The sequence below is a fragment of the Chelon labrosus genome, assembly GCF_963514085.1.
Source record: "Chelon labrosus genome assembly, chromosome: 19".
In the NCBI taxonomy this organism is placed as follows: Eukaryota; Metazoa; Chordata; class Actinopteri; order Mugiliformes; family Mugilidae; genus Chelon; species Chelon labrosus.
The window spans coordinates 7,778,065-7,799,322 of record NC_140352.1 but is presented as its reverse complement, the minus strand read 5'-3'; the positions used below and the strand labels follow the sequence as shown (position 1 = coordinate 7,799,322).

The 21,258-nt window shown below is 45.0% G+C and overlaps 1 protein-coding gene across 1 annotated transcript; it reads right to left on the bottom strand.

The window, feature by feature from the left end:
• Nucleotides 1-230: 230 nt before the first annotated feature.
• Nucleotides 231-5,011, bottom strand: LOC311504270 (G-protein coupled receptor 26-like; the record flags this gene model as incomplete). Its single annotated transcript, XM_084567289.1, has 3 exons — nucleotides 4,324-5,011; nucleotides 3,378-3,491; nucleotides 231-477 (listed from the first exon to the last, which is right to left on the bottom strand). The coding sequence occupies exons 1-3, from the start codon at nucleotides 4,989-4,991 to the stop codon at nucleotides 231-233; spliced, it is 1,029 nt and encodes a 342-aa protein (XP_084423415.1). The 5' UTR covers nucleotides 4,992-5,011.
• Nucleotides 5,012-21,258: the final 16,247 nt, after the last annotated feature.

The window sequence follows — 21,258 nt, the reverse complement described above, 5'->3', positions numbered from 1 at the left end:
TCGAGCGGAGAGAGGGCCTCCTGTGCGGGGATTTGCCCTTGTCTGCAGTTACTCTTTTGTTTTTTTTGTAATTTTTTTGTGGGGTTTTTTTTGGCATGTCAGACCAAATTCGAGCGGACGTGGACAGGAACAACCAGTATTCGTCCCCTTTCTCTGTCGACAATAAATCAGGTTCGTATTTCCCTGACAGTCGCCAGGTCGACCCTTCTCCAGGCCGCATCCCCGACATGTCACTCCGCTGTTGCCGCCGAGGCCACCGCCGCCGCCGTTGGAGCACTGTTCTCCAGCCTGCGCCCGGACGCGTTCAAGGAGCTGCGCTTCAGCAGCCTGTTGACGATGTCGGCGCACGTCTTCCTGTACTGGTGCCGGAGCAGGGAGTACACGAAGGGGTCGCACGCCGCCTTGCTGTAAGCTAAGCACTTGGAGACAATTCCCCAGTGAGGGTTGATAGGCACCGCTGGAAATAACTCCACGATCCTGCAGGCAAGCATAAAAGAGAGGGCGGTGAGAGAGAAAGAGAGAGAGGGAGATAGTGGAGGAAAGGTTAGTCAACATGCTGGAAAAGACATGCACGCCCTAAGCTTATTATACAGAAATAGAAATATATTTGGAAGACACTACTGCCCACGCCATCTTTTTATTTATTTATTTCTCTCTTTTTTTATTTTTTTGGCTCATTGCAAGCAGGGTGCTTCTCTCTTCATGTAAACATGTTTATTTCTGCAAAGATAGAATCATCTCATTAGGTAAGGATGACTTTCCAGCGTTTATTTCTCCTCTCGCTCACAAGCTGCAGAAGACAGTGACACATGAACTGACCTCTCTTGTATTTCTCTGCATCCTCAGCAATGCCACGCTGCACCGCGAGGTACAGAAAACCCAAGGAGAGGGGTGGGGAGGGGAGGGGGGGCCACAGGAAGCATTAAGAATAACCCTAAGTAATGACGAACATACTTCACAAACAAGAAAACTTCCCATTAGAATCAATAAACTGTGCTATTTTCTCTCTGGCGTGTGAATTTCCAGGCCACGTTTTATTTTCATTTGCAGCAGAAAAAGCACCGGCGCAGGCACGGGAAGGATAAAGCACGTCTGAAAATAAGAAAATTAACTCTGATTGTAAAGGCAGACATTAAGATAAACACCCTCGTGTACTTCAAAGGCTGTATGTTCGATTTAAAGCGGCGCCCGACGCGCAATCTCGCCCCAGTTTTGTCTGCATCTCAAAGCGGCTGACAGCAGCCCCCCGAAGGCATCACATTAATAACTTGCATTCTGTAAAAGTGTAAAGTGTAAAAAAATATTTTATATTTTTTTACGACGGTGTCATAAAAGATGTAGAAAAATCGCTGATCCTCCACGCTCGCACTCTGTGTGATTACTCCCCGCGCAATCGAGCTCTGTCAGCACGTTAACGCCGGCCCTGCATGGGCCAGTAGCCATCGCTGACATTTGCCCACACGCTCGGCGGAAACAGAGGGAACAGGAGGTTAAGTCAGCCGCCACGCCACACAGCGTGGGGTTTCTCTTCTTTTTTTTTTTTTTAACTCCACACCTGGTGACAACAAATGAGCGTCGGCGAGAGGCAGCGGTGGAGGAGCTTTTAGCGTAATATATTCAAATTTTCAATTAGCAAACTGCCATTTGCAGAATGAGGGCGGCCCGGCTGTGGTCATTCATTAGTGACAGTTTACTGATAACGTGACAAAGTGTCGGGCCCGCGTTGTCCGAGCGAATGAAAGGCGACCCCCGGAGGCTTTATTTATGACAACCTCATTTCATTCCATCTTCCTGCGGTTTCAGGTATCAGTTTAAGATGTTAATAAGTCATGAATAGAAGATAGAATTCAGTGCAAAACATCCTCAGGGTTATTTCCTGTTTTCATCTAAATCAATCTAACATCTTTCTGGTATGTAGGTTAATTTTAGACGGGATTTAAAGATGCAATACGTTCTATGCAAGTCTTTATAATAGCCTGGTTGAACTGATAAGTATTTCCAGCCCCTTGGTGGCATTGTATTGTAGAAGTCTAGTGCCAATTAAGAATGCATTTATAAATCTGAGTAGCTGTAGTTCTGTATTGGTTGTTTTGAGTACACTTGTGCAGTTTTTGGTACACATATATATATATAAAACTTCCTCAGTTACTTGGAACCAACCAAGCAGATACTTTAGGTTTAATGTGTCCTGTTTTTGAGATTGGCCTGCCTGTGTCTTTATGGCATTTTGACAAACAGAGAACCCGGTTTGGAACCAATTTGACGGCCCAGACCCTACGCAGACCCGTGCACCTCCCCAGAAATGTAGCTACGCACATCGGCGACGCAGACCTCAAGAGCTGTGATCGGTCCGCTTGGTAGTAGTGTGTTTCAGTATATCCAGCTGCTTCTGCATCCGCGCAACTTTCAAATTGATTTGTTTTGGCTCAATAAAGATGGAACACATCGAGCAAAGGATGCCCATTTGTACGACAAGTCTTAGGCAAAATTTAGGCGAATGTTTCGTTGAAAGCGAAGCAGGAAGTAGAAGCAAAAATGAACCCGACTGGCAAAAAAGACACAGGGCCGACTAGTGTCTAGGTGGCGAGCCAGACTGACGAGCGCACAAGTGTAAATCTACGTGTGCAGGTTACAGCGTCTGTGTCCCGCAGAGGTATAAACCGTGCTTAAGCTTTCAGCTCCAGGTAGGAACCAGATGCCACTCAGATCACAACAGGAATCAAAGAGTTAGCACAAACAACACTGACAGTATGAGGTCAAAGAAAAGAAGAATAAATGGGGGAACTTGCCGAAGAAATGTCAGCTGTAGGCTTTGCCGAAGTTTTGCTCTTTTCTACTGGACAGGAGTGTGGAACTGAACTGAAATTCTTCTTTAATCTGGAAAGCAAACCTGCACTGCTCTCAGGGATTGGTTTATTTGTTCACCGGAACAAATATATTCTATTATAATATATCAGCAGTAATAAATAAGCCCTTCTGTTGCCTGACTCATTCCTGCACGCCGCTCATTTGATATTCTCCCGTGCTTGTACAAATTTTAAACGTCTCACGTGTCAACGCGCTCATCTCTCACGATACGGGGCCTCGTCTGACATCCCCTCTTTGTCCGGTGATTGATGCGAGTGGATGCTACCTCACAAACTGAGATGCACCCAGCGAACTTGAGGAGAAAAGTGCTAATGCAGCAGCAGCAGCAGCAGCAGCAACAACAACAGCAGAGCGCAGGCATATTACTTATCACAAGGTCAGCCAATCTCATCTTCCAACTCTGGCCAGGGAGGAGAGCAAGAACGGAGGAGGTGGGGGAGGGATGTGTGGGTGTGAAGGTGTCCCCCCCCCCACCCCCCTTGTTCCTTGCCCCTGTTCCTGACACTCACCTTGTGATCACGTAGGGAGCAAAGCAGAGCATGAAGGTGCCGATGAAGGTGCTGATCTTCCTCGTCGCTCTCTGCCGCCGCCTCTTCTGCTCCTCCAGACAACGCTGGCGAACACTGGAAGACAGTTCCACTGGTTTTTAATTGGGCTCACGGCTGACAGAAAGCCTTGAGTGGGTGGGCTTCTGTCTAATTCAGTTGCGAGGGAGTTAAACAGAGGTGCAGACAAGTATTTGGTTTGCCCTAAAGGCTGCTCGAGATCAAAGTGGAGATCCCCCCCACTTGTTAGAATTTCACTTGAATCGCTCTCTGCAACGTTGGCACCGTTTGAGCAATATTTAATGAAAAAAAAAAAAGGAGGTCATCGGCGTGAGGGATGGCAGGCAGGATTTACAGTGCCAGCCTGAACCTGACAGACAGTAGCTGGGATCCACAGAGCCCCGGCCTCCCGCTGATTGATCCTCCGCACTCACTCACTCTCTGTCTCGCACAAACAGACAGGGGTTATATATTCATTTTAGCCGTACGCACTCTGTGGAGGCAGAGTAAAGCAATCTGCTCTGGATGACATTTGAGTAGAATTAGATTTTGTATCCCCCTCTGAATACCGAGGACACAATTCAAATGTCAGAGCAAAGATGGGGAAGTCTCATTAACTGTACTGCTTTGTCCTGACTACAGAAACAGAACAGTTCTGGCTTTGCAATCGATATGAAAAGGAATGATGGCACCAGCACCACTAACAGCTCCCTGGGAGTTTTTTTCCCCCCCTCCCTCTTTCATGAGGGTCGATTTGAACAGTTTGTTCCTTTCCCCTAAATGCTTTCTTCTAACTGATTATCCTTAAATTGCATGGAAGCTTTCCAAAAATGAGTCTAAATACTAGATGGCTGCAGGATCCAAAGTAATGCAAGCAGTGATGGAGGTGTAATGACTTAAAGGGGCTCACCTGGGGTGTATATCCACCAGCAGCACCAAAGTTTGCATTGTGATAACGTCGATCCTCTTACAGTGAAACCGTGCCACTTTAAGGACTTTGAGGTATGTGACACACAACACTATAAAAGACAGGAGGAAGGTGAAGGAGTGGAAAAACACGGTGAAGACAACAAACTGGGTCCGACTGCTCGCCCTCGGGTTGGACAGGGTGCAGGACGCGTAAAGCCGGTGGTATCCCACCCAGGAGAGGCAGGCGGCCACGGTGGAGAAGGACACGGAGTGCGCCCACGTGTACCCGAGCACGAAAGCCGCGTCTTTGTGGCGCATTTTGGAGTGGTACCTCAGGGGGAACACCACCGCGATCCACCTGTCGATGCTCAGAGCTGCCATGCTCAGCATCGAGTTGGTGGACAGGAAGGTCTCCAGGAAGCCCACGATCTGGCAGAAGCCGTCTCCCCCCGGCTGCGCCTTGCTGACGAGTCCCACCAAAGTGAGCGGCATGTTGGACACGGTCAGCAACAAGTTGCAGAAGGTGAGGTTGAGGTTGAAGAGACCGGGGACCTGCTTGCGGATCTCCGGGTTGTAGAGAAAGCAGATCAGCACCAGGACGTTGGACAGCAACGACACTATGATAATCACGACCACCAACAAAGAGAGAATCACCTCCGCAGTGTCCATCCTGTGGGCCCCCCAAAACTCACTTCTCCCCACTTTTTGTGCGCATATCCAGTCTCGCTGTGCGGCTGCAAAAACGCATTAATCACCCATAACCGTGCCTGTGCATCCCCCTTAGATCGCTCCACCGGTGGAGATCCCCCTCGCTTCCCCTCCACTACATTGTGTCTCTAGCAGAGATGCTCGGGGAGGATTCCGGGATGATCGGGAGAATCGCGGAGCGTCAGGAACCGAGCTCTTGTGCCAAGGCTGCTCTGTTCTGGCACACTGCGTCTTGCGGTGGGGTTTTTGTCGTCCTGTGATGCGCTCTCAAGGCATCACCCCTCCGCACACACCGCACAGTGTGTGGGCTACTTGATCTCTCCCTCGCCTCCTCTGAGTAACAGTAAAACACAAAGACCATTAGTCAGAGTTAAACTGTGTAAAAAAGGAAAAAGAAGATCCCTTCCTTGCACTGTACTCCAACTTATCTTTGTTGATTTAACGGGAACTGACACATCTGGATGTGGGTTCATCTTTTTGGACAAGGAATATTCTCTCTTTTTTATCAATAATTAATTATACTTATTTGTAAATGTCTCCACTACATGCTTGTCTTATGTAAACCTTCCTTTAGTTTTATTTCCAAGTGAGACTTTGAAGCAGCCATAACAATAAATACAACAGTTATCCTATTAAGAATCATGGATCATTCCTGAAGTATGATAAAAATCATAAAATGATCAACTCTGGCTGATTTAATTAACCTTATTTTGGATTAATCCAAACGAATTCACGTGTCAGTGGCAGATTCTGATGTCATTCTTGTAAGAAGAAAACCATCACTGCATCCCAGCTGCACCCTCTCCCTGGTCTTTGCTCATTAGGTCTGCCTCATCAGATTGACAAGGAGCAACATCCTCCGTTCCCGCGGAAGCTGGATGACGCCCCCGCGCTCTGCTGCCCCTCTGGACTTTCTGCTGTGGCGAATCTTTCCTCTGAAGCGTGGGACTCGTCAGAGTGTGCCGCGGCACGTGAGCCACCGAGGGCTCTGGAGCAGGGTGAGGTGGCGGTTGTGGTTGGAGAAGGGGGGGGGAGTGGAGGGAGTCAGAGCGTGTGGGCGGAAAGAGTTATTGTTACTGCAACACACATGCACTTGGTGTTTGACTGTGGACATGTGACACTATGCAGGCCACCTCTTCCTTTTCTCCTGGTGGCAAAAGGTGAACAGAAAGAGGGGGTGAAAGGGGGTATATTTGCCTTTAACGCTGGGCCTATCCATCCTGTAAATGTTATCCGTGGAGTATATGGGTCAGTGTTTGCGCTTGATGCAAAGAGAAGGGCGCTGCAGGATAAGGACAGACAACACTGCTGCTGTTGCTGCTGCTGCTGCTGGGTGTTATGAAGCTGAAATGCAGCTCCCCCCAGTTAGTATAAGGCTCGGGCCGTGATGGATGCGTTCCCAGCGTTATTTGTTCCACATGTGATGGGGGGCAATCAGCCTTTTGCTTGAGAGGCACGCTCCAGTCACTGTCATGCCAGTGAGCTTGTGCAGCTCCATCCTGTCAGTTCAGAGGCGTTATCAGCGCGAAGCCACCGGTTGATCTCGGGCGCGAGGGCAGGCTTTTTTGTAGTCTTTAATTATTCTTTTCATAATTAAATACCAGCTCCTCCAGACAATAACGTCTGTGGGGGGGGGAAAGGAAAAGAAAAGCCTCTAAAAATATAGCTGGGAGAGGATGGAGTGATGCGGATGGATGATGTAATGGGTGAGAAGATGGTTGTTTAACCCTAACCCTAGCTGGCAAACTGTCTAGTGCACAAACGTTCCCATTAAGCACCGTGTCACTGCAGACAAACGTGCATTTGATAAATATGAATGCAGCCGTTGCAAATTCAGAAGACCCCTCTTTAATTCCACCTGGAGCACGCTTTGTTTGAGGGCATCATTATGTGCACGCAGATACATGTAAATGAGACCTAATTCAAGGTGTGCACGATGGTTTCAGACACCTCTTGACATCTGTATCATCACCTTGAATGAAAACAGCGCAGCAGCTCCTTTGTTAGCAGGTGAACTAATGCCAGATAGGCACAAATAAGGATAATTCTACGATATAAACATGACTGAGGTGAGTCCAGGTAAAAGCTTTTTAACTTTTACCGATCTTGTCATGCATTTACTGCAAAACATGGATCAGTTGAAGCTCCGACTCTATGGAAATCAGTCTTTTTCATTATTATGCACAGGCGGCCGCCGCAGGTTTCCCTGTGTTTATTTCAGAACAAATCAGTTTGGGATGCGACAAATTTTCAATAAAGTCTGAAAAGGGTGAAACGTTATTGTCGCAGTCCCAAACGCGAAGATGCTGAGTTTAAGGAAGAGTTTAAAGACGTAAAACTTGAGTATTTTGCATTTTTGCTTGACAGTTGATGAGGTATTTAAATAGCTGCTTCTGTACTATTCAGTGTCATTTGACCACTGTTTAATGATAATCTTAATCTTCTGTAACCGCTTGTCCTGTGAAGGGTCAAGGGGGGGTCGGCTGGATCCTATCCCAGCCGTTATCGGACTAGAGGCGGGGTACACCCTGGAAAAGGTCTCCAGTCTATCTCAGGGCTAACACAGAGAGACAGACAACCATTCACACTCACACCTACAGCCGATTTAGAATCACCAATAAACCCAACAAGCATGTCTGTGGACGGTGGGAGGAAGCCGGAGTACGTGGAGAGAACCCACGCAGCCACAGGGAGAACATGCAAACTCCACACAGAAAGGCCCCGGTCGGCCTGGAGTCAAACCCAGAACCTTCTTGCTGTGAGCCATCAGTGCTAACCACCACGCCACTGTGCAATTTTCACCATGGGCATAAAATACCGCTTTAATTTTCCCCGTTCACACGTGCAAACGCAGAGGGCGCGCCTCTGGCTAAATTCCGAATCCAAGTGCAACAGCCCGTGTCGTTGTCGTTATTGATCATCTTCTCTTAAACGCGCCAGATGAGCCGCCTAAAATCTTTTTTTTTTTTTTTTTTTGCGGGGGGGGGGGGGGGGGGGGGGGAATCCTTCGCATTTGAAAAAGACAAGATCTCGAGTCCTCAGATCTGCGCTTTGAAGATAATACCTCCTGTCAGAAGATTTAACAAGTGCAGGACTTGACGGTGGGAGACGGTGGGATGAGGGAGGGCCCTGCGGCGCTCCCCCTTTGTGCTGCGACAGTGTGGATCCGAATTTGCTGCCAGTTTTGATCGCACACTCGACTTCCCTCTGACTGGCAGCCTGGTGTAAATTTTAAACCTAAATGTGTGCTTTAGCGTTCTCCTAACTCCTTTAAATATATAGACTCGTCACTCTTATTTGAACACATCTCTGTTGCGGGATTTCTATATTGACCTTCAAGAGGAAAGTTTGGGATATCGGACGCGAGCGTGGAGAACTCGTCAAACTTCAGACTGTGTTATGTAACTCTAAAGAAAGCGCACACCCTGCAGGCTACTGTATGAGCTCGAGCCGAGCGGTGTGCTGCTGGAACCTCATGGAGGTCTCGCAGGTGAAGACGGCGGGGACACTCACTCAGACAGGAAGCTTTATACAAACAGAGTGAAATGCCAACCTGCAAGGGAGGAGATGGGAAGGTGTTGACACCGCTGCTGAGAGGCCATTTTCCTGCTACTCCTGATGCTGATCAGAGCTCGCCGCAGCTTGTGTTAGCGTCAAATAACACATAAGGTCAGGGTGGTTATCTGGAGGTGCAGTGGTTCGTTTGCGCGTGAAGTCAGTGGTGTCTGGATGTATATTTACTGGATGTTATTTACTTATTTCACTGATTCCTGGAAAATACTCATTCTGCTTTTACACCGATCAGCCACAACATTAAAACCACTGACAGGAGAAGTAAATAACATCAGCCATCTTGTGACAATTCAATGTTCTGCTGGGAAACTTTTGGACCTGGCATTAATAATAATAATAATAATAATACATTATATTTAAAAGCGCATTCATTAATGTGGATGTTACTTAGACATGTAGCACCCACCTAGGCCAGACCAGGCACCCCCACCCCATAGCAATGACACTCCTTGATAGTAGCAGCCATCCCCAGCAGGATGCAGCCACAAAAAACTGTTTAGGAACAACTCAAAAAGACATGAAGAACAGCACAAGGTGTTGACATGGCCTCCAAATTCACTAGATCCCAAACTGATCAAGTATCTGTGGGGTGATCCACAGAGGCCCCTCCCCTCAAAGGTCCTCTGTTTCCAGATAACACAGGACACCCTCAGAAGGCCTATGTCCATTCTCTGATGAGTCACAACTGTTTTGGAGGCACAAGGGAGACCTACACAATATTAGGAAGGTGGTCATAATGTTATGCCTGATCGGTGTACTCCTTCTAAAACTGACTGATGCATTAATGCAATTGAACGTAATAAAATCTGTCTACCGGCGCCTCCAAAGCACCGTTAACACCATTGGAGAATGAATCTCTACAAATACCGAAGGCTTCTGATGAAACGTTTTTTTCCGTGTCAACTACTTCTTGGTCTGAGACCGCTCCTTCCCAGGCGCTGGTCGCTCAGCACGAGGTCGTGACTATCAATAGTCCATCGACTCCAATAAAACGCCAGCTTTTCGATTTAATTTCCCGCCTATCCTCATATCCGCTAACGACGGCGAGCGCCAAAACGACGGGCTCTTGATGAAACTTTTTGTCACGTCTTTCATCTCAGGCCACCTGTCCTCATCAGACTGGGCCAATAATTAGATAGATGGCTCGATGAGGACCTCAGGACAGCCCGGGTTTAATGAGCCTATTTAGAAACCATTTGAAGATGGAAGGCTTAAAATACCTCGTTCGGGTGTCTTTTTTTTTTTCTCATCCGCAGTTACATCTTGCAATCGACCCCTTGTGCTCGTCTGAACAGTGTAAGGTTGCATTTCTGTTGAGGCTTTGAAGATCAAACCTATTAACTCTGATATGATACGGGACATTCCCTTTCATATGTGTGTCTGTTCGAACACATTTCAGATTACACTGTAGCATCTCTGACAGCTAGTTATTTTTGCAAGGTGAACATGCACCGATCAGCCATAACATTATGACCACCTGTCTTATATTGTGTAGATCTCCCCTGTGCCTCCAAAACAGCTGTGACTCATCAGAGAACGGACATGGACCTTCTGAGGGTGTCCTGTGGTGTCTGGCAACAGAATGTTGTTAGTGGGGGGCTTTGAGGGGAGGGGCTTCTGTGGATCATCCCACAGATACTTGATCAGTTTGGGATCTAGTGAATTTGGAGGCCAGGTCAACACCTTGTGCTGTTCTTCATGTCTTTTTTAGTTGTTCCTAAAGCGTTTTTGCATGTGTGTGCATCTGTGTAAGGCTGCATCCTGCTGGGGATGGCTGCTGCCATCAAGGAGTGTCATTGCTATGGGGTGGGGGTGCCTGGTCTGGTCTAGGTGGGTGCTACATGTCTAAGTAACATCTACACCAATGAATGCCAGGTCCAGAAGTTTCCCAGAAGAACACTGAATTCTCACAAGATGGTCACTCCATCAACTCAAACGTTAGACTATTCAATAATTAATACTAACCCATGATTTATCACTGATGCATTATGCTCCAGAAGTACTTAAAGTTAGCCCCAACATTAAAAGTCTGCTTACATTAATGCATCAATTACAGCAATAATGTAATCACACAAAGCTCTGAGCGCTGCAAACGAACGTTACAAGAGCCTCCCCCTCATAAGAGGCTTTTGTCCGTGTCCTCCATCTGCATGCCTGCCTGCCTGCCTGGCCGGGCAGTGCGCCCGCCGTCCGAACGCTCCTGCACAATCCGAGGCCCGTCTTTTCACATTAGCCGCGGAGACGTCGAGGAAAGCCAGCGCCGAGACAGAGCCCGCCATCAGCAATTCATAATCAGCACGCCGTTAGCACAGACGCCGATCTATTGGGCTTATTTATTTTTATTATAGATCCAGGAGGATAGTGGCTTGAGTGTGTAAGTCCAGGGCTGCGAATTGGCAACTGTTAAAGGATTTTATCTTGAATTGGTGTTTTATTGCATGTACTGCTCTTGGTCATTTATTTAATATTTGAGCAGGGCTGAGATAATTATCTTTAGCCGGGCAGAATTCTGCAAAGATTTACTGTCCGTATTTTGCAGGGGGGAGTCAGATTTATAGTATAATTATGTAAAACTGTTGAACCTCACAGAAAAAAGAGCTGAAATGAGCTGTATTTTTTTGGCTAATGTCAAAAGAAGAGGAAAAACTGCAACTGATACTGGAGCCACGTTCCAAAAAAATAAAAAAATACAGAAAGAAAGAAAGAAGAAGAAAAGACAGAAGACACTTTCATCCGTCCAGGTCGTACGGCAGCTCAAATGTGTTGCCATAAATCTGTCTTTCATCTCTTTATTTCACAGATGAATTCACAGTGACGCTGTCAGCTGTTCTCTGAAGCCTGAGCTACATCAGACGGCGAAAGCAAACACAATCTGAAACGTATCGATCTCGTTATTAGCGATGCTCCAGCTCCGAGTGTCAGCGCTGGGAAGAGTTTCCAGATTAAGACGAACGTGTTTTGTCTTTATTTTTGTATTGAAACGTGCACAGACTAAACCAGATTCAGTGGGATTGTGATTTAAAACACTTCCTCTTCACTTCCTGGCGCAATTCGATCCCCGTCAGTCAGCATAACGCTCGACCAAGAAATGAAATCAGAGCAGATCCAACAAACAGACAGTGAGCCATACAGATAAGAACCCTGCAGCACCTGACCTTTCTTTTGACCCCAATAAAAACTGAACCCGCACATCCCCAAATTTCATGCACTTCCTGTTTTTTTTTCTCATGCTCCTGTGCCACACCGTAGAATGCACGGGGAAACGATATCCATTAGTTTTGATGGGTGATATTTCAGTGTGTCCGGTTCAATATTTTAATCAGCGTTTCCCCGCCTAAAGCCACATATTACTGACGCGTGACTGAAACCTGCTAAGCTGGCGTAAAAAGTGCCATGCAATTTTGTGTTGCAACAGCCGAAATAAAATCATCCTGGAGACATGTTTGAATCTCGATTGGTTGATTGTAGAATTTATTTAGGATTGAGGTTTGGTATAGATAAAAAAACAATGTAGATTGCAAGTTCAACAGTGTGGGAAATATGAATGTTTAGGTTCTTCGATGGGTTAAAGACACATACAGTAATGAAGGCAGATGTTGGAGGCCGTTAGCCTAACCTTAAGGCGTAAAGATGGAGGAAACTGAAGGGGAACGGCGAGTTTTTGTCTGTCTGAAGGAAACAAAACCTGCCTGTTACAGGCATAACATTATGACCACTTGCAGGAGAAGTGAATAACATTGACCATCTTGTGGCAATTCAGAGTTCTGCTGGGAAACTTTTGGACCTGGCATTCATTCATGTGGATGTTACTTAGTCATGTAGCACCCACCTAGACCAGACCAGGCACCCCCACCCCATAGCAATGACACTCCTTGATGGCAGCAGCCATCCCCAGCAGGATGCAGCCTGGCACAGACACACACACAAAAAAACGCTTTAGGAACAACTCAACAAAACATGAAGAATAGCACAAGGTGTTGACCTGGCCTCCAAATTTACTAGATCCCAAACTGATCAAGTATCCGTGGGATGATCCACAGAGGCCCCTCCCCTCAAAGACCCCCCACACTAACGAAATTCTGTTACCAGACACCACAGGACACCCTCAGAAGGCCCATGTCCATTCTCTGATGAGTCACAACTGTTTCAGAGCCACAAGAGACACAATATTAGGCAGGTGGTCATAAAGTTTTGCCTGATCTAAAGAACGGATTGACTTTGGCGCACTGAAGGATGCGCTTTCAGCTTCTCTGCAAATAAATAGACGTTTTTCTTTCTTTTTTTTTCTGTGTTCGTTGTAGGAAGCCTGGAATAGAGCCTCCCTACACAATGTGTCACTTATGCATCTTTGAGTGGGAGGATAAATCAAGTTGCAGGAGCATCTGGGGATAAAAGCCGTATGCGCCGAGGAGCTGAGGGCACTTCTCTTGCCTGTTTTAAAATGAAGAAATTGAGTGTCTCGCTCCTCCGGATCCGCCCCCACCTGCATCTAAATAAGGCCCATGTGGACATCTTCAGTTAAACGAGAGCTGTCGCCGCTCATCCTCGATAATCACCTGCGGTGTGCCTGTGTATTTTATTTTCATTTTTTGTTTTGCAAAAGCTGCCTCCTCATCCCCCGCTTTGTGTTGAAAAGTCAATTTTACCATTCACTGATCTAATTCACTGCGAGGATTAATTTGCCGTCCTAATTTGATTTCACAGTAATTTAATAAATCCTACCCCCCTCCCTCCCCTCGAAATTTCATCAGTGTTTCACTCACCTTTGAGAGAAACCCTAATTAGAAACGCTAATGCGTAATTATTCTTTTATTTCCGGCTTAACGTGGCCGGCACGAATAGGATGCAACAAGGGGGATGACAGCGGATTGCGGCGTCTCAAAATTAATTTCATATCAGCGTGATTACAACGAAAATGAGAGAGTGTAATTTGCTTTTTTTCCCCCCGTTTGCATGGGGGCAGCCTTTCTTGCTTGCAGGAGACTGCAATTAACCTCTGGTGTCTCCTCTCCAGCATGCAGCAGCTCTCGCACGGTGATGTAAGCATTAATGCATGGGTGGGTTTCTTTTTTGTGAGGCTGTGCACATGGAAACCTGATCAGATCCCTTAAGGATATTTTCTGCGGAGCATCAGAGGGAATGCGATGAAGCCTGTTGTCATACTTGGGAATCAATAGCTTGTAATCGCTTAATTTTACAAATGGAAACCTACAGAGGAGACTAGTGATCAAACTGGAAAGCGAAAGCTGTGACGCTCCTGGTTGATTTAAAACAGAGATTCCCTTGAAAGTTCATGGTAATCATGACAAAAGCTCACTGATTAAGCCATGCACTCCTGCCACCCAGTGAGAAACTAAGGTATTACCACACAGCCGGTGCACAAAGAAGGATTAAACTATTCCTGCAGCAAAATTTAATCAGTGGTTCCTCCTTGTGGCAAAGCAAGGTCAGTGCTGGTTTTATCTCCTTTCATTTTCCTTCCATTTATAGCCCCCCTCCTGTCTCCTTGAGTGGCGTTTGTAAATTGCTTGTCCTGCTTGTCATAGATACATGAATAATTTCACACGTTTCACCAAGAGGTGACCTCAAGATTGGACTATCATCTTGATAAGCTGAAACGCTATTATTACCGAGGTAGGACACAGCGCCGAAACAGTTTCCGTCCAAACAGTTTTAAAGACACAGATTCCTTTATCAAATTAAACGGTTAAGCTATAATAAAGTGGCTCAAAGCAGAGAAATATATTCACAGTTTTATGGGAAATTCAGTGGCGAGCAAATGCGAGCGGGCTGCTGGGAGCGATTCAAGTGTCAGAGGTCAGAGTAAAGGGCCCGAGACTAAACTCCATTTAATCTCTGCAGCCTTTTGGGAAGGCTCGTCCTGCTTCTGCAGCCGCAATAAAGCCACTTCACTCCTTGTTGAGATTAATAGCAGGCGCGCACGGCATTAATGCCAAAAAGCCACTGCCCCACCTCTTCCCCAGTGCTACCCTGGGAGCCACACAGCCTCCATAATGGCTCCATTCTCTGGATTAATGGCGCTCAGCGGCCATATGAAACCAAAAAAAATGGTGATTTTAATTATAGGCCTTGGTGATACAAGAGAGGGAAAGTGAGCGGCAGGGAAACCTTTTGTGACTTTGGAGGGAGCACAGCAGATCAGGCGTAACATTATGCCCACCTGCCTGATATGGTGTAGGTCTCCCTTGTGCCTCCAAAACAGTTGTGACTCATCAGAGAATGGACATGGGCCTTCTGAGGATGTCCTGTGGTGTCACAGGGCCTTTGAGGGGAGGGGGTGTCTGTGGATCATCCCACAGATACTTGATCAATTTGGGATCTAGTGAATTTGGAGGCCAGGTCAACACCTTGTGCTGTTCTTCATGTTTTATTGAGTTGTTCCTTCTTTTGTGTGTGCATCCTGCTGGGGATGGCTGCTGCCATCAGGGAGTGTCATTACTATGGGGTGGGGGTGCCTGGTCTGGTCTAGGTGGGTGCTACATGTCTAAGTAACATCCACAAGAATGAATGCCAGGTTCAAAAGTTTCCCAGCAGAACATTGGATTGTCAGAAGATGGTCAATGTTATTCACTTCTTCTCCTGTCAGCGGTTACAATGTTATGCCTGATCAATGTATTACTACAAGTAAATAAAAACGATGAAGGACAATTAAAAGTTAAACTTCATCTGTTCTGTTAGAATAACAGTCAGACTTTGACATTTGAAACCTTGACAATGGGAAAACTTTAAATTAGAAAATTCTATTTATTATTTGTGTTTTTTTCTTCTTTCTTCAAAAAAGTCCAAATATTTCTTTGGAATATTTCTCTTTTTAAACTCTCTCGTCGCCTCAAAGCCTCCGCTCAGATCCCCCCTGACAGACTGCTGACTGCTGACTGCTGCTGCAGGCCCCACGCCCAGCTCAGGATGTCCGTCAGCCGGTTCTGTAACAGTACCCGGGCTGAGGCGGGCAGGTGGAGTCAGCGCCGACAATAGACCTCCGTGATCCACTGTCAGCAGTCAGCCGAGGATTTCCTTCAACTTCGGAGCAGCCCGACACCAGATCCCAGAGCGCCAATAAAACAGGTTCCGTTTCAAAGAGCAGAGACATCTGATAACCTCGGAACAGGGAGCTTTACTGCAGGGATCACAGTAGGGATGTGACTGACGTGAAACAAGATTAAATTAAAGACAACCAGTCTAAGTGTCATTATTATAAATAACTGATGTACCAATGATCATATGATCAAATATCAATGTTTGTCTCAGACTTAGTGATGATCTTTGTGCCATTTCATGATGAGACAAAACTCAAAAGATCCTATAGCAGTCAAATTAAAGCAGATACATTCACTATTGCACAAACTGCTGTGTAAAAAGGATAATTTCAGTGCCTATTGATTCCTGCAGAGGGCGAGGGAGTCAGCCAGCCGGTCCACAACAGCACCCCTTTCACCTGAAACCCAAGAAGCGCCTCTTAAACAGAGTCACTTGCAATCAGAAAGCCTCCATTTAATTACAACACACAGGAAATTACCAAGTGAATGGGTCAGGCGCTGATAAGAGGCTGAGCCCCGGGGATGATAGCTCCTGAAACCCGAGCACCACCACCACCCCACCCCTCCACCAATCTCAAAGCCCGAATCATCACAAAGGCCAAGTCTGGAAGCCCGACGATCTGATTGTACTGTCATCTAGATTCATAATTAATATATTTATCGAATTAAACGCTGAAAAGGGGCCCGGCCTCCTGAACAGTAGGCAGATTCATTCGCCACTGGCTCGGCTTACCGCTAATAACAGTGTTGTCAGTGAAATAGCCCCGGAGTGGACCGATGCCGCCGGGCCTCATGACAGACAAATTGCTCATCTGTGTGCAGACGATATGGGGAATTCAGGGAGTAAAGGAAAGAGGGGGGAAAAAAAATGTCATTGTATGGTGACAACTACAATTGTGTCGTTGTTTCAGGTTGTGAGCATCGAGTTGGAGGAACATAAAAGAGGTATTTGCCGTTTGGAGGGAGCTGAAAATACCTGTTGTTGTTGTTCCTCTGGTTTGACAAATCACTCATCAAAGTTTCACTGCTGCTACAGCACGTTGTTCAAGTCAAGGAGAGTGTTCACAGGTTAACTAGAGAAAAATATTCACCACAATCTCCAAAAGTATTTAAATCAGTGAGAAATGTATTTAAATCAGTGAGAAATTAGACTGACGGTGCTATGTGTACACACCACAATAGACAATAAAGGGATGCATCTTATTTTAGTAAAAATACCAGTAAAGCAATATTTAAATATATGCCATTAAAAGTAGAAGTCTATTTAAATAAATACATGGGAAATATAGAAATACCTATTCTTCATAAATATGACTTATATGACATTAACTGATTATTATTGAAGCTGGACAATTGGACTTTTAGCCATTTAATTCATAGTAACAGGCTTTGGTCCGGTGGCTGCAGTAGAAATATGGGATTTACAGCTTTATACAGATTTATTCTGCTGTATGAATCAATAAAATAAATACCAGATTTTTACTAAATGTAGATTCCATGATTATATACATTATATACATTTTGTTACAATATGATACGATATACGATACGATATGATATGATATGATACAATACAATATACGATGCGATGCGATACGGTATACGATACGATACGATACGATACATTATATACAATATACAATACGACATGATGTGATGTGATACGATACAATACATGATATACAATATACGATACAATACGATATATGATACAATATGATATAATATGATACAATACGATATGATATGATATATATGATACGATACGACATGATATACGATACGATATATGACATGATATAATACGATACGATACGATACGATATGATATACACTGTGTATGACATGATATGATATGATGCGATATGATGCGATGCGATGCGATATACGACATACGGTATGATACGATACAATACGATACGATATCATACGATACGATACGATACGGAACGATATATGATATGATATGATATGTGATACAATATGATACAATATGATATAATATCATACAATACGATACGATGTGATACAATATGATATATGATATGATATGATATGATATGTTATGATATAGCAGCAGCAGCAGCAGCAGCATGGGTTCAATGCAAACAACATGCATAGGTATAACAACTGTAACATAGTACATACTGTATCTTACACGCTTGTACCCTTATAATCCTGCAGACGCACATGGAAGTAATAACAACGATATGAGCCGTAAATACATCAAACTACTACTATACAAAATTACATGAAATTTTATATAACGGTAAATTGACAGCAACTCTGATTTATTATGTTAGACATAATGTTCGGACTAATTGGTGCATTTTGTGTTTTTCACACCATCCTCGTTTTGTTTGGTCTCCATTGGAAGGTGAGAAAACGCAAATAGAAATAAAATTCAGCCCCAAGTGAGCTGCTCTAATGGTCCCCAACAAAAGCCACATTTGGATCCCAGGGGTGCGACGCAAAGTCAGGAAGGAGGTGGTAAAAATTTTATTTGACTCCTTGGGCATCTGATAATGATAATGAACGCTCAACTAATCCTCTCTTGTTTACTCTGAGATAATGTTGTTTTAACATGTTGTCCTCTGCAGTACTTAAACAGTTGGTATTTATGCCGTCTATCAGCAGCCGGTTCAGGTCCTTCTGCTCACTCAGAGCCTGGCCGGTTCACTCTTGGACGCCGACGACTGCGGCGGCAGGTAGCGGAGGCTTTTCAGCGGGGGCCGAGCCTGCATCAGCCGACTTAGTTAGAGGGCTCTCGGTGTAATTGCCAGCTATTACAATATGTGGCACGGCGGGTTCAACACTATTTTCCAGCATGATGAAATGGCATCAAGGCCTCCTCTCACATCCAGCGATAATTGAACAATTAAACTTTAGCATATAAATTACCTCTTCATATGGCATCACTAATTACAGAGGCAGACCAGTCACAAAGATCCCTAAAACCGGTTTTCATGCTTCATGCATATGTTTTTTTTTCATTTTATCAGAGGAACTATTCCTTGTCTGATTTATTAATATTTTTGCATGCAGAAACTGAGTAAACACATCCCATAAAAGGTTTATTCATACTTATTTTGCATGCCTCTTCTCAGCTTCTAGGCCTTTTCAGGTGAAATGCTCCAAATTACACAGGTGATTTAGACCCAGGGATATTTTCAGACCATTTACTTCAGGTCATCCAGCTGCAACCCCCCCCCCCCCCCCCCCCCATTAAACACCCTGATTAGACAGGATTTAAATCACCCCGTTTGATTGGGGCAGTTAAGCTCTTCATACTCTTCACTGTAAAATGCTAATTCCCTCTGAAACGGATGGACGCGAATCCTCGGAGAGCATATGGAGAATCTCTCGCATTAATAATTCAAGGGAAACCAGCAAAAATTAGTGAGCGGAGAGCGCCGGCGACGTCGCGCGGCCATTACTTCTGCAAATGAGACGTTTGATTTGAAAGATTGAAAATAGAAATATCATCAGTGTAACAAATTACGATCTCTTTCTCTTTTCAGTGCGAGAAACTATTATCTTCTGGACAGCATGATTCTAGCAAATACACGAATACTACTATCATTCTCCAGATTATGCTATTTCCTTCCACAAAGGTCACTAAGCCCTCCATATAATGGTAGCTAAGCATCCAAGTATGAACTGTGACGCCTAATTACACTTTAGAGGGAACCTGAAACCCCTCAGAAACTCCTCACGCACACACAGCGGAGCTCTTCAGGTGCATTAGGTGAAAATGACATTAACGGCGACAATGGTGGACACAGGGCTTCAGGAGCCACTTGAAGGATGCAGTGGACTTGAAGAGGGCCCATATTTAGGAGTCCACGAGAAAAAAAAAAGGGGTGTAGATCACAACATGGGCTTCTAATTTGAGTATTTTGGTGAGCCAGATGCCCAAAACGAACACTGAATGCACCAGAGTAGAGTTTGTGCAAGATTAAAGCCCCCCGCTGTGCACAGAGATGAGACAGATTATGAATTTGATATTAACCGAAAAGGCCAAGCTGTGAGCACAGAGCACATTTAATATATAAACGCACACACACACACGCACGAGAATCATTTGCAAGTTCCAACACAAGATGATTATATGTGTTGATACATCAAGGCACGAGATGAAAATGATTGGAAATGTATCACGAGGTGGTGATTGTAGACAATATTAAACAGCACAAAGACGCCTTTGTTCTCGAATTCTCGCGGCAGTTCAGCCAGTATTGCCTCTGCTTTAATTTAATATCTATTTATTTTACTCCATTGTATGGGTTTTATTGAGGTTGCGCCTGCTTTATCGGCGCCGATCTAAACCAGAAGTGAAGGTCAGGGGAGGCGGAGTGACTCTGTTTATTGGCTTCCATCGAGCCCATATGAGCTGATTTGGCTATCTGCTCTTGATATTAAGCTCTTTCATAGTATTTTGTGCTATCCGGATATTGTTTATCACCACATTGAGATATTCTCTGCGTATTTACTGCTGAATTAAATATTCTTCATCACTTTTTGTAATATCCTCTCCGTAGGCTCATGCAGGATGTGAGAATCCTGTATGTGGATGTGCCGGCAAATCCTTATTGAATGTCTATGAATTTAGGGGGAAAGAAAAACACAATATAAATTTCCTCCCATATGCTATGAAACGTAACATGGCGAAATCTGCTTTTTGTACTCTCAAAGATCATCCGTAAGCATAAACAATATTCTTTCATTCCATCTCTGTATCACTATTTGCCACATTAACATTTGGATTTTGACTTTTTGTTTATTCGCTTTAAGGCATTTTATTTTTTCTGATGTTTGCTGGAATATACACGGATCGGGCATAACATTATGACCGCCCTTATAAAATTGTGTAGATATCCCTTTTGCCTTCAAAACAGTTGTAAATCAGTTGTGTTCGAGTGCACCCCACAGATACTTGATCAGTCTGGGATCTAGTAAATTTGGAGGCCAGGTCAACACCTCGTGCAGTTCTTCATAGGGTGATGGCTCCTTAATGGCTGCTACCGTCAAGGAGTGTCATTGCTACGGCGTGGGGGAACCTGATCTGTTCTAGGTCGGGTGGTACATGTCTAAGTAACGTCTAATGTTATTCACTTCACCTGTCAATGGGCATAATCTTAGGCCCGATCGTTGTATGATGGCAATGACTTCCATTTTCACTTGATTGTAAGCACAGGTAATGACTAGCTTGCACGTACTCCTGCACGCTGCAAAGTATTGCGTTACTCTAGGTACTGTATATGTTTCCATTTTATCCATAATGTTGCTGAACCTAGACCTGAGCAACTGCAGCAACCCCAGATCATAGCACTGCCCCAACAGGCTTGTAAAGTAGATGCTAGGCATGATGGGTGCATCACTTCATCTGCCTCTCTTCTTACCCTGATGTGATGGTTCTCCACTATCCTTCCAGTTTTTAATAATGCGTTACATAGTTCTTAACGCAATTGTAGTAGTTTCTTCAATCTCCTCAGATGTTTCCTCTTCTTGATGCATGCCAGTTATTTGATTTGACCCTTCTCAAACAGACTAACGTCTTTTCCACGACCACAGGATGTGTCTTTAAACATGGTTGT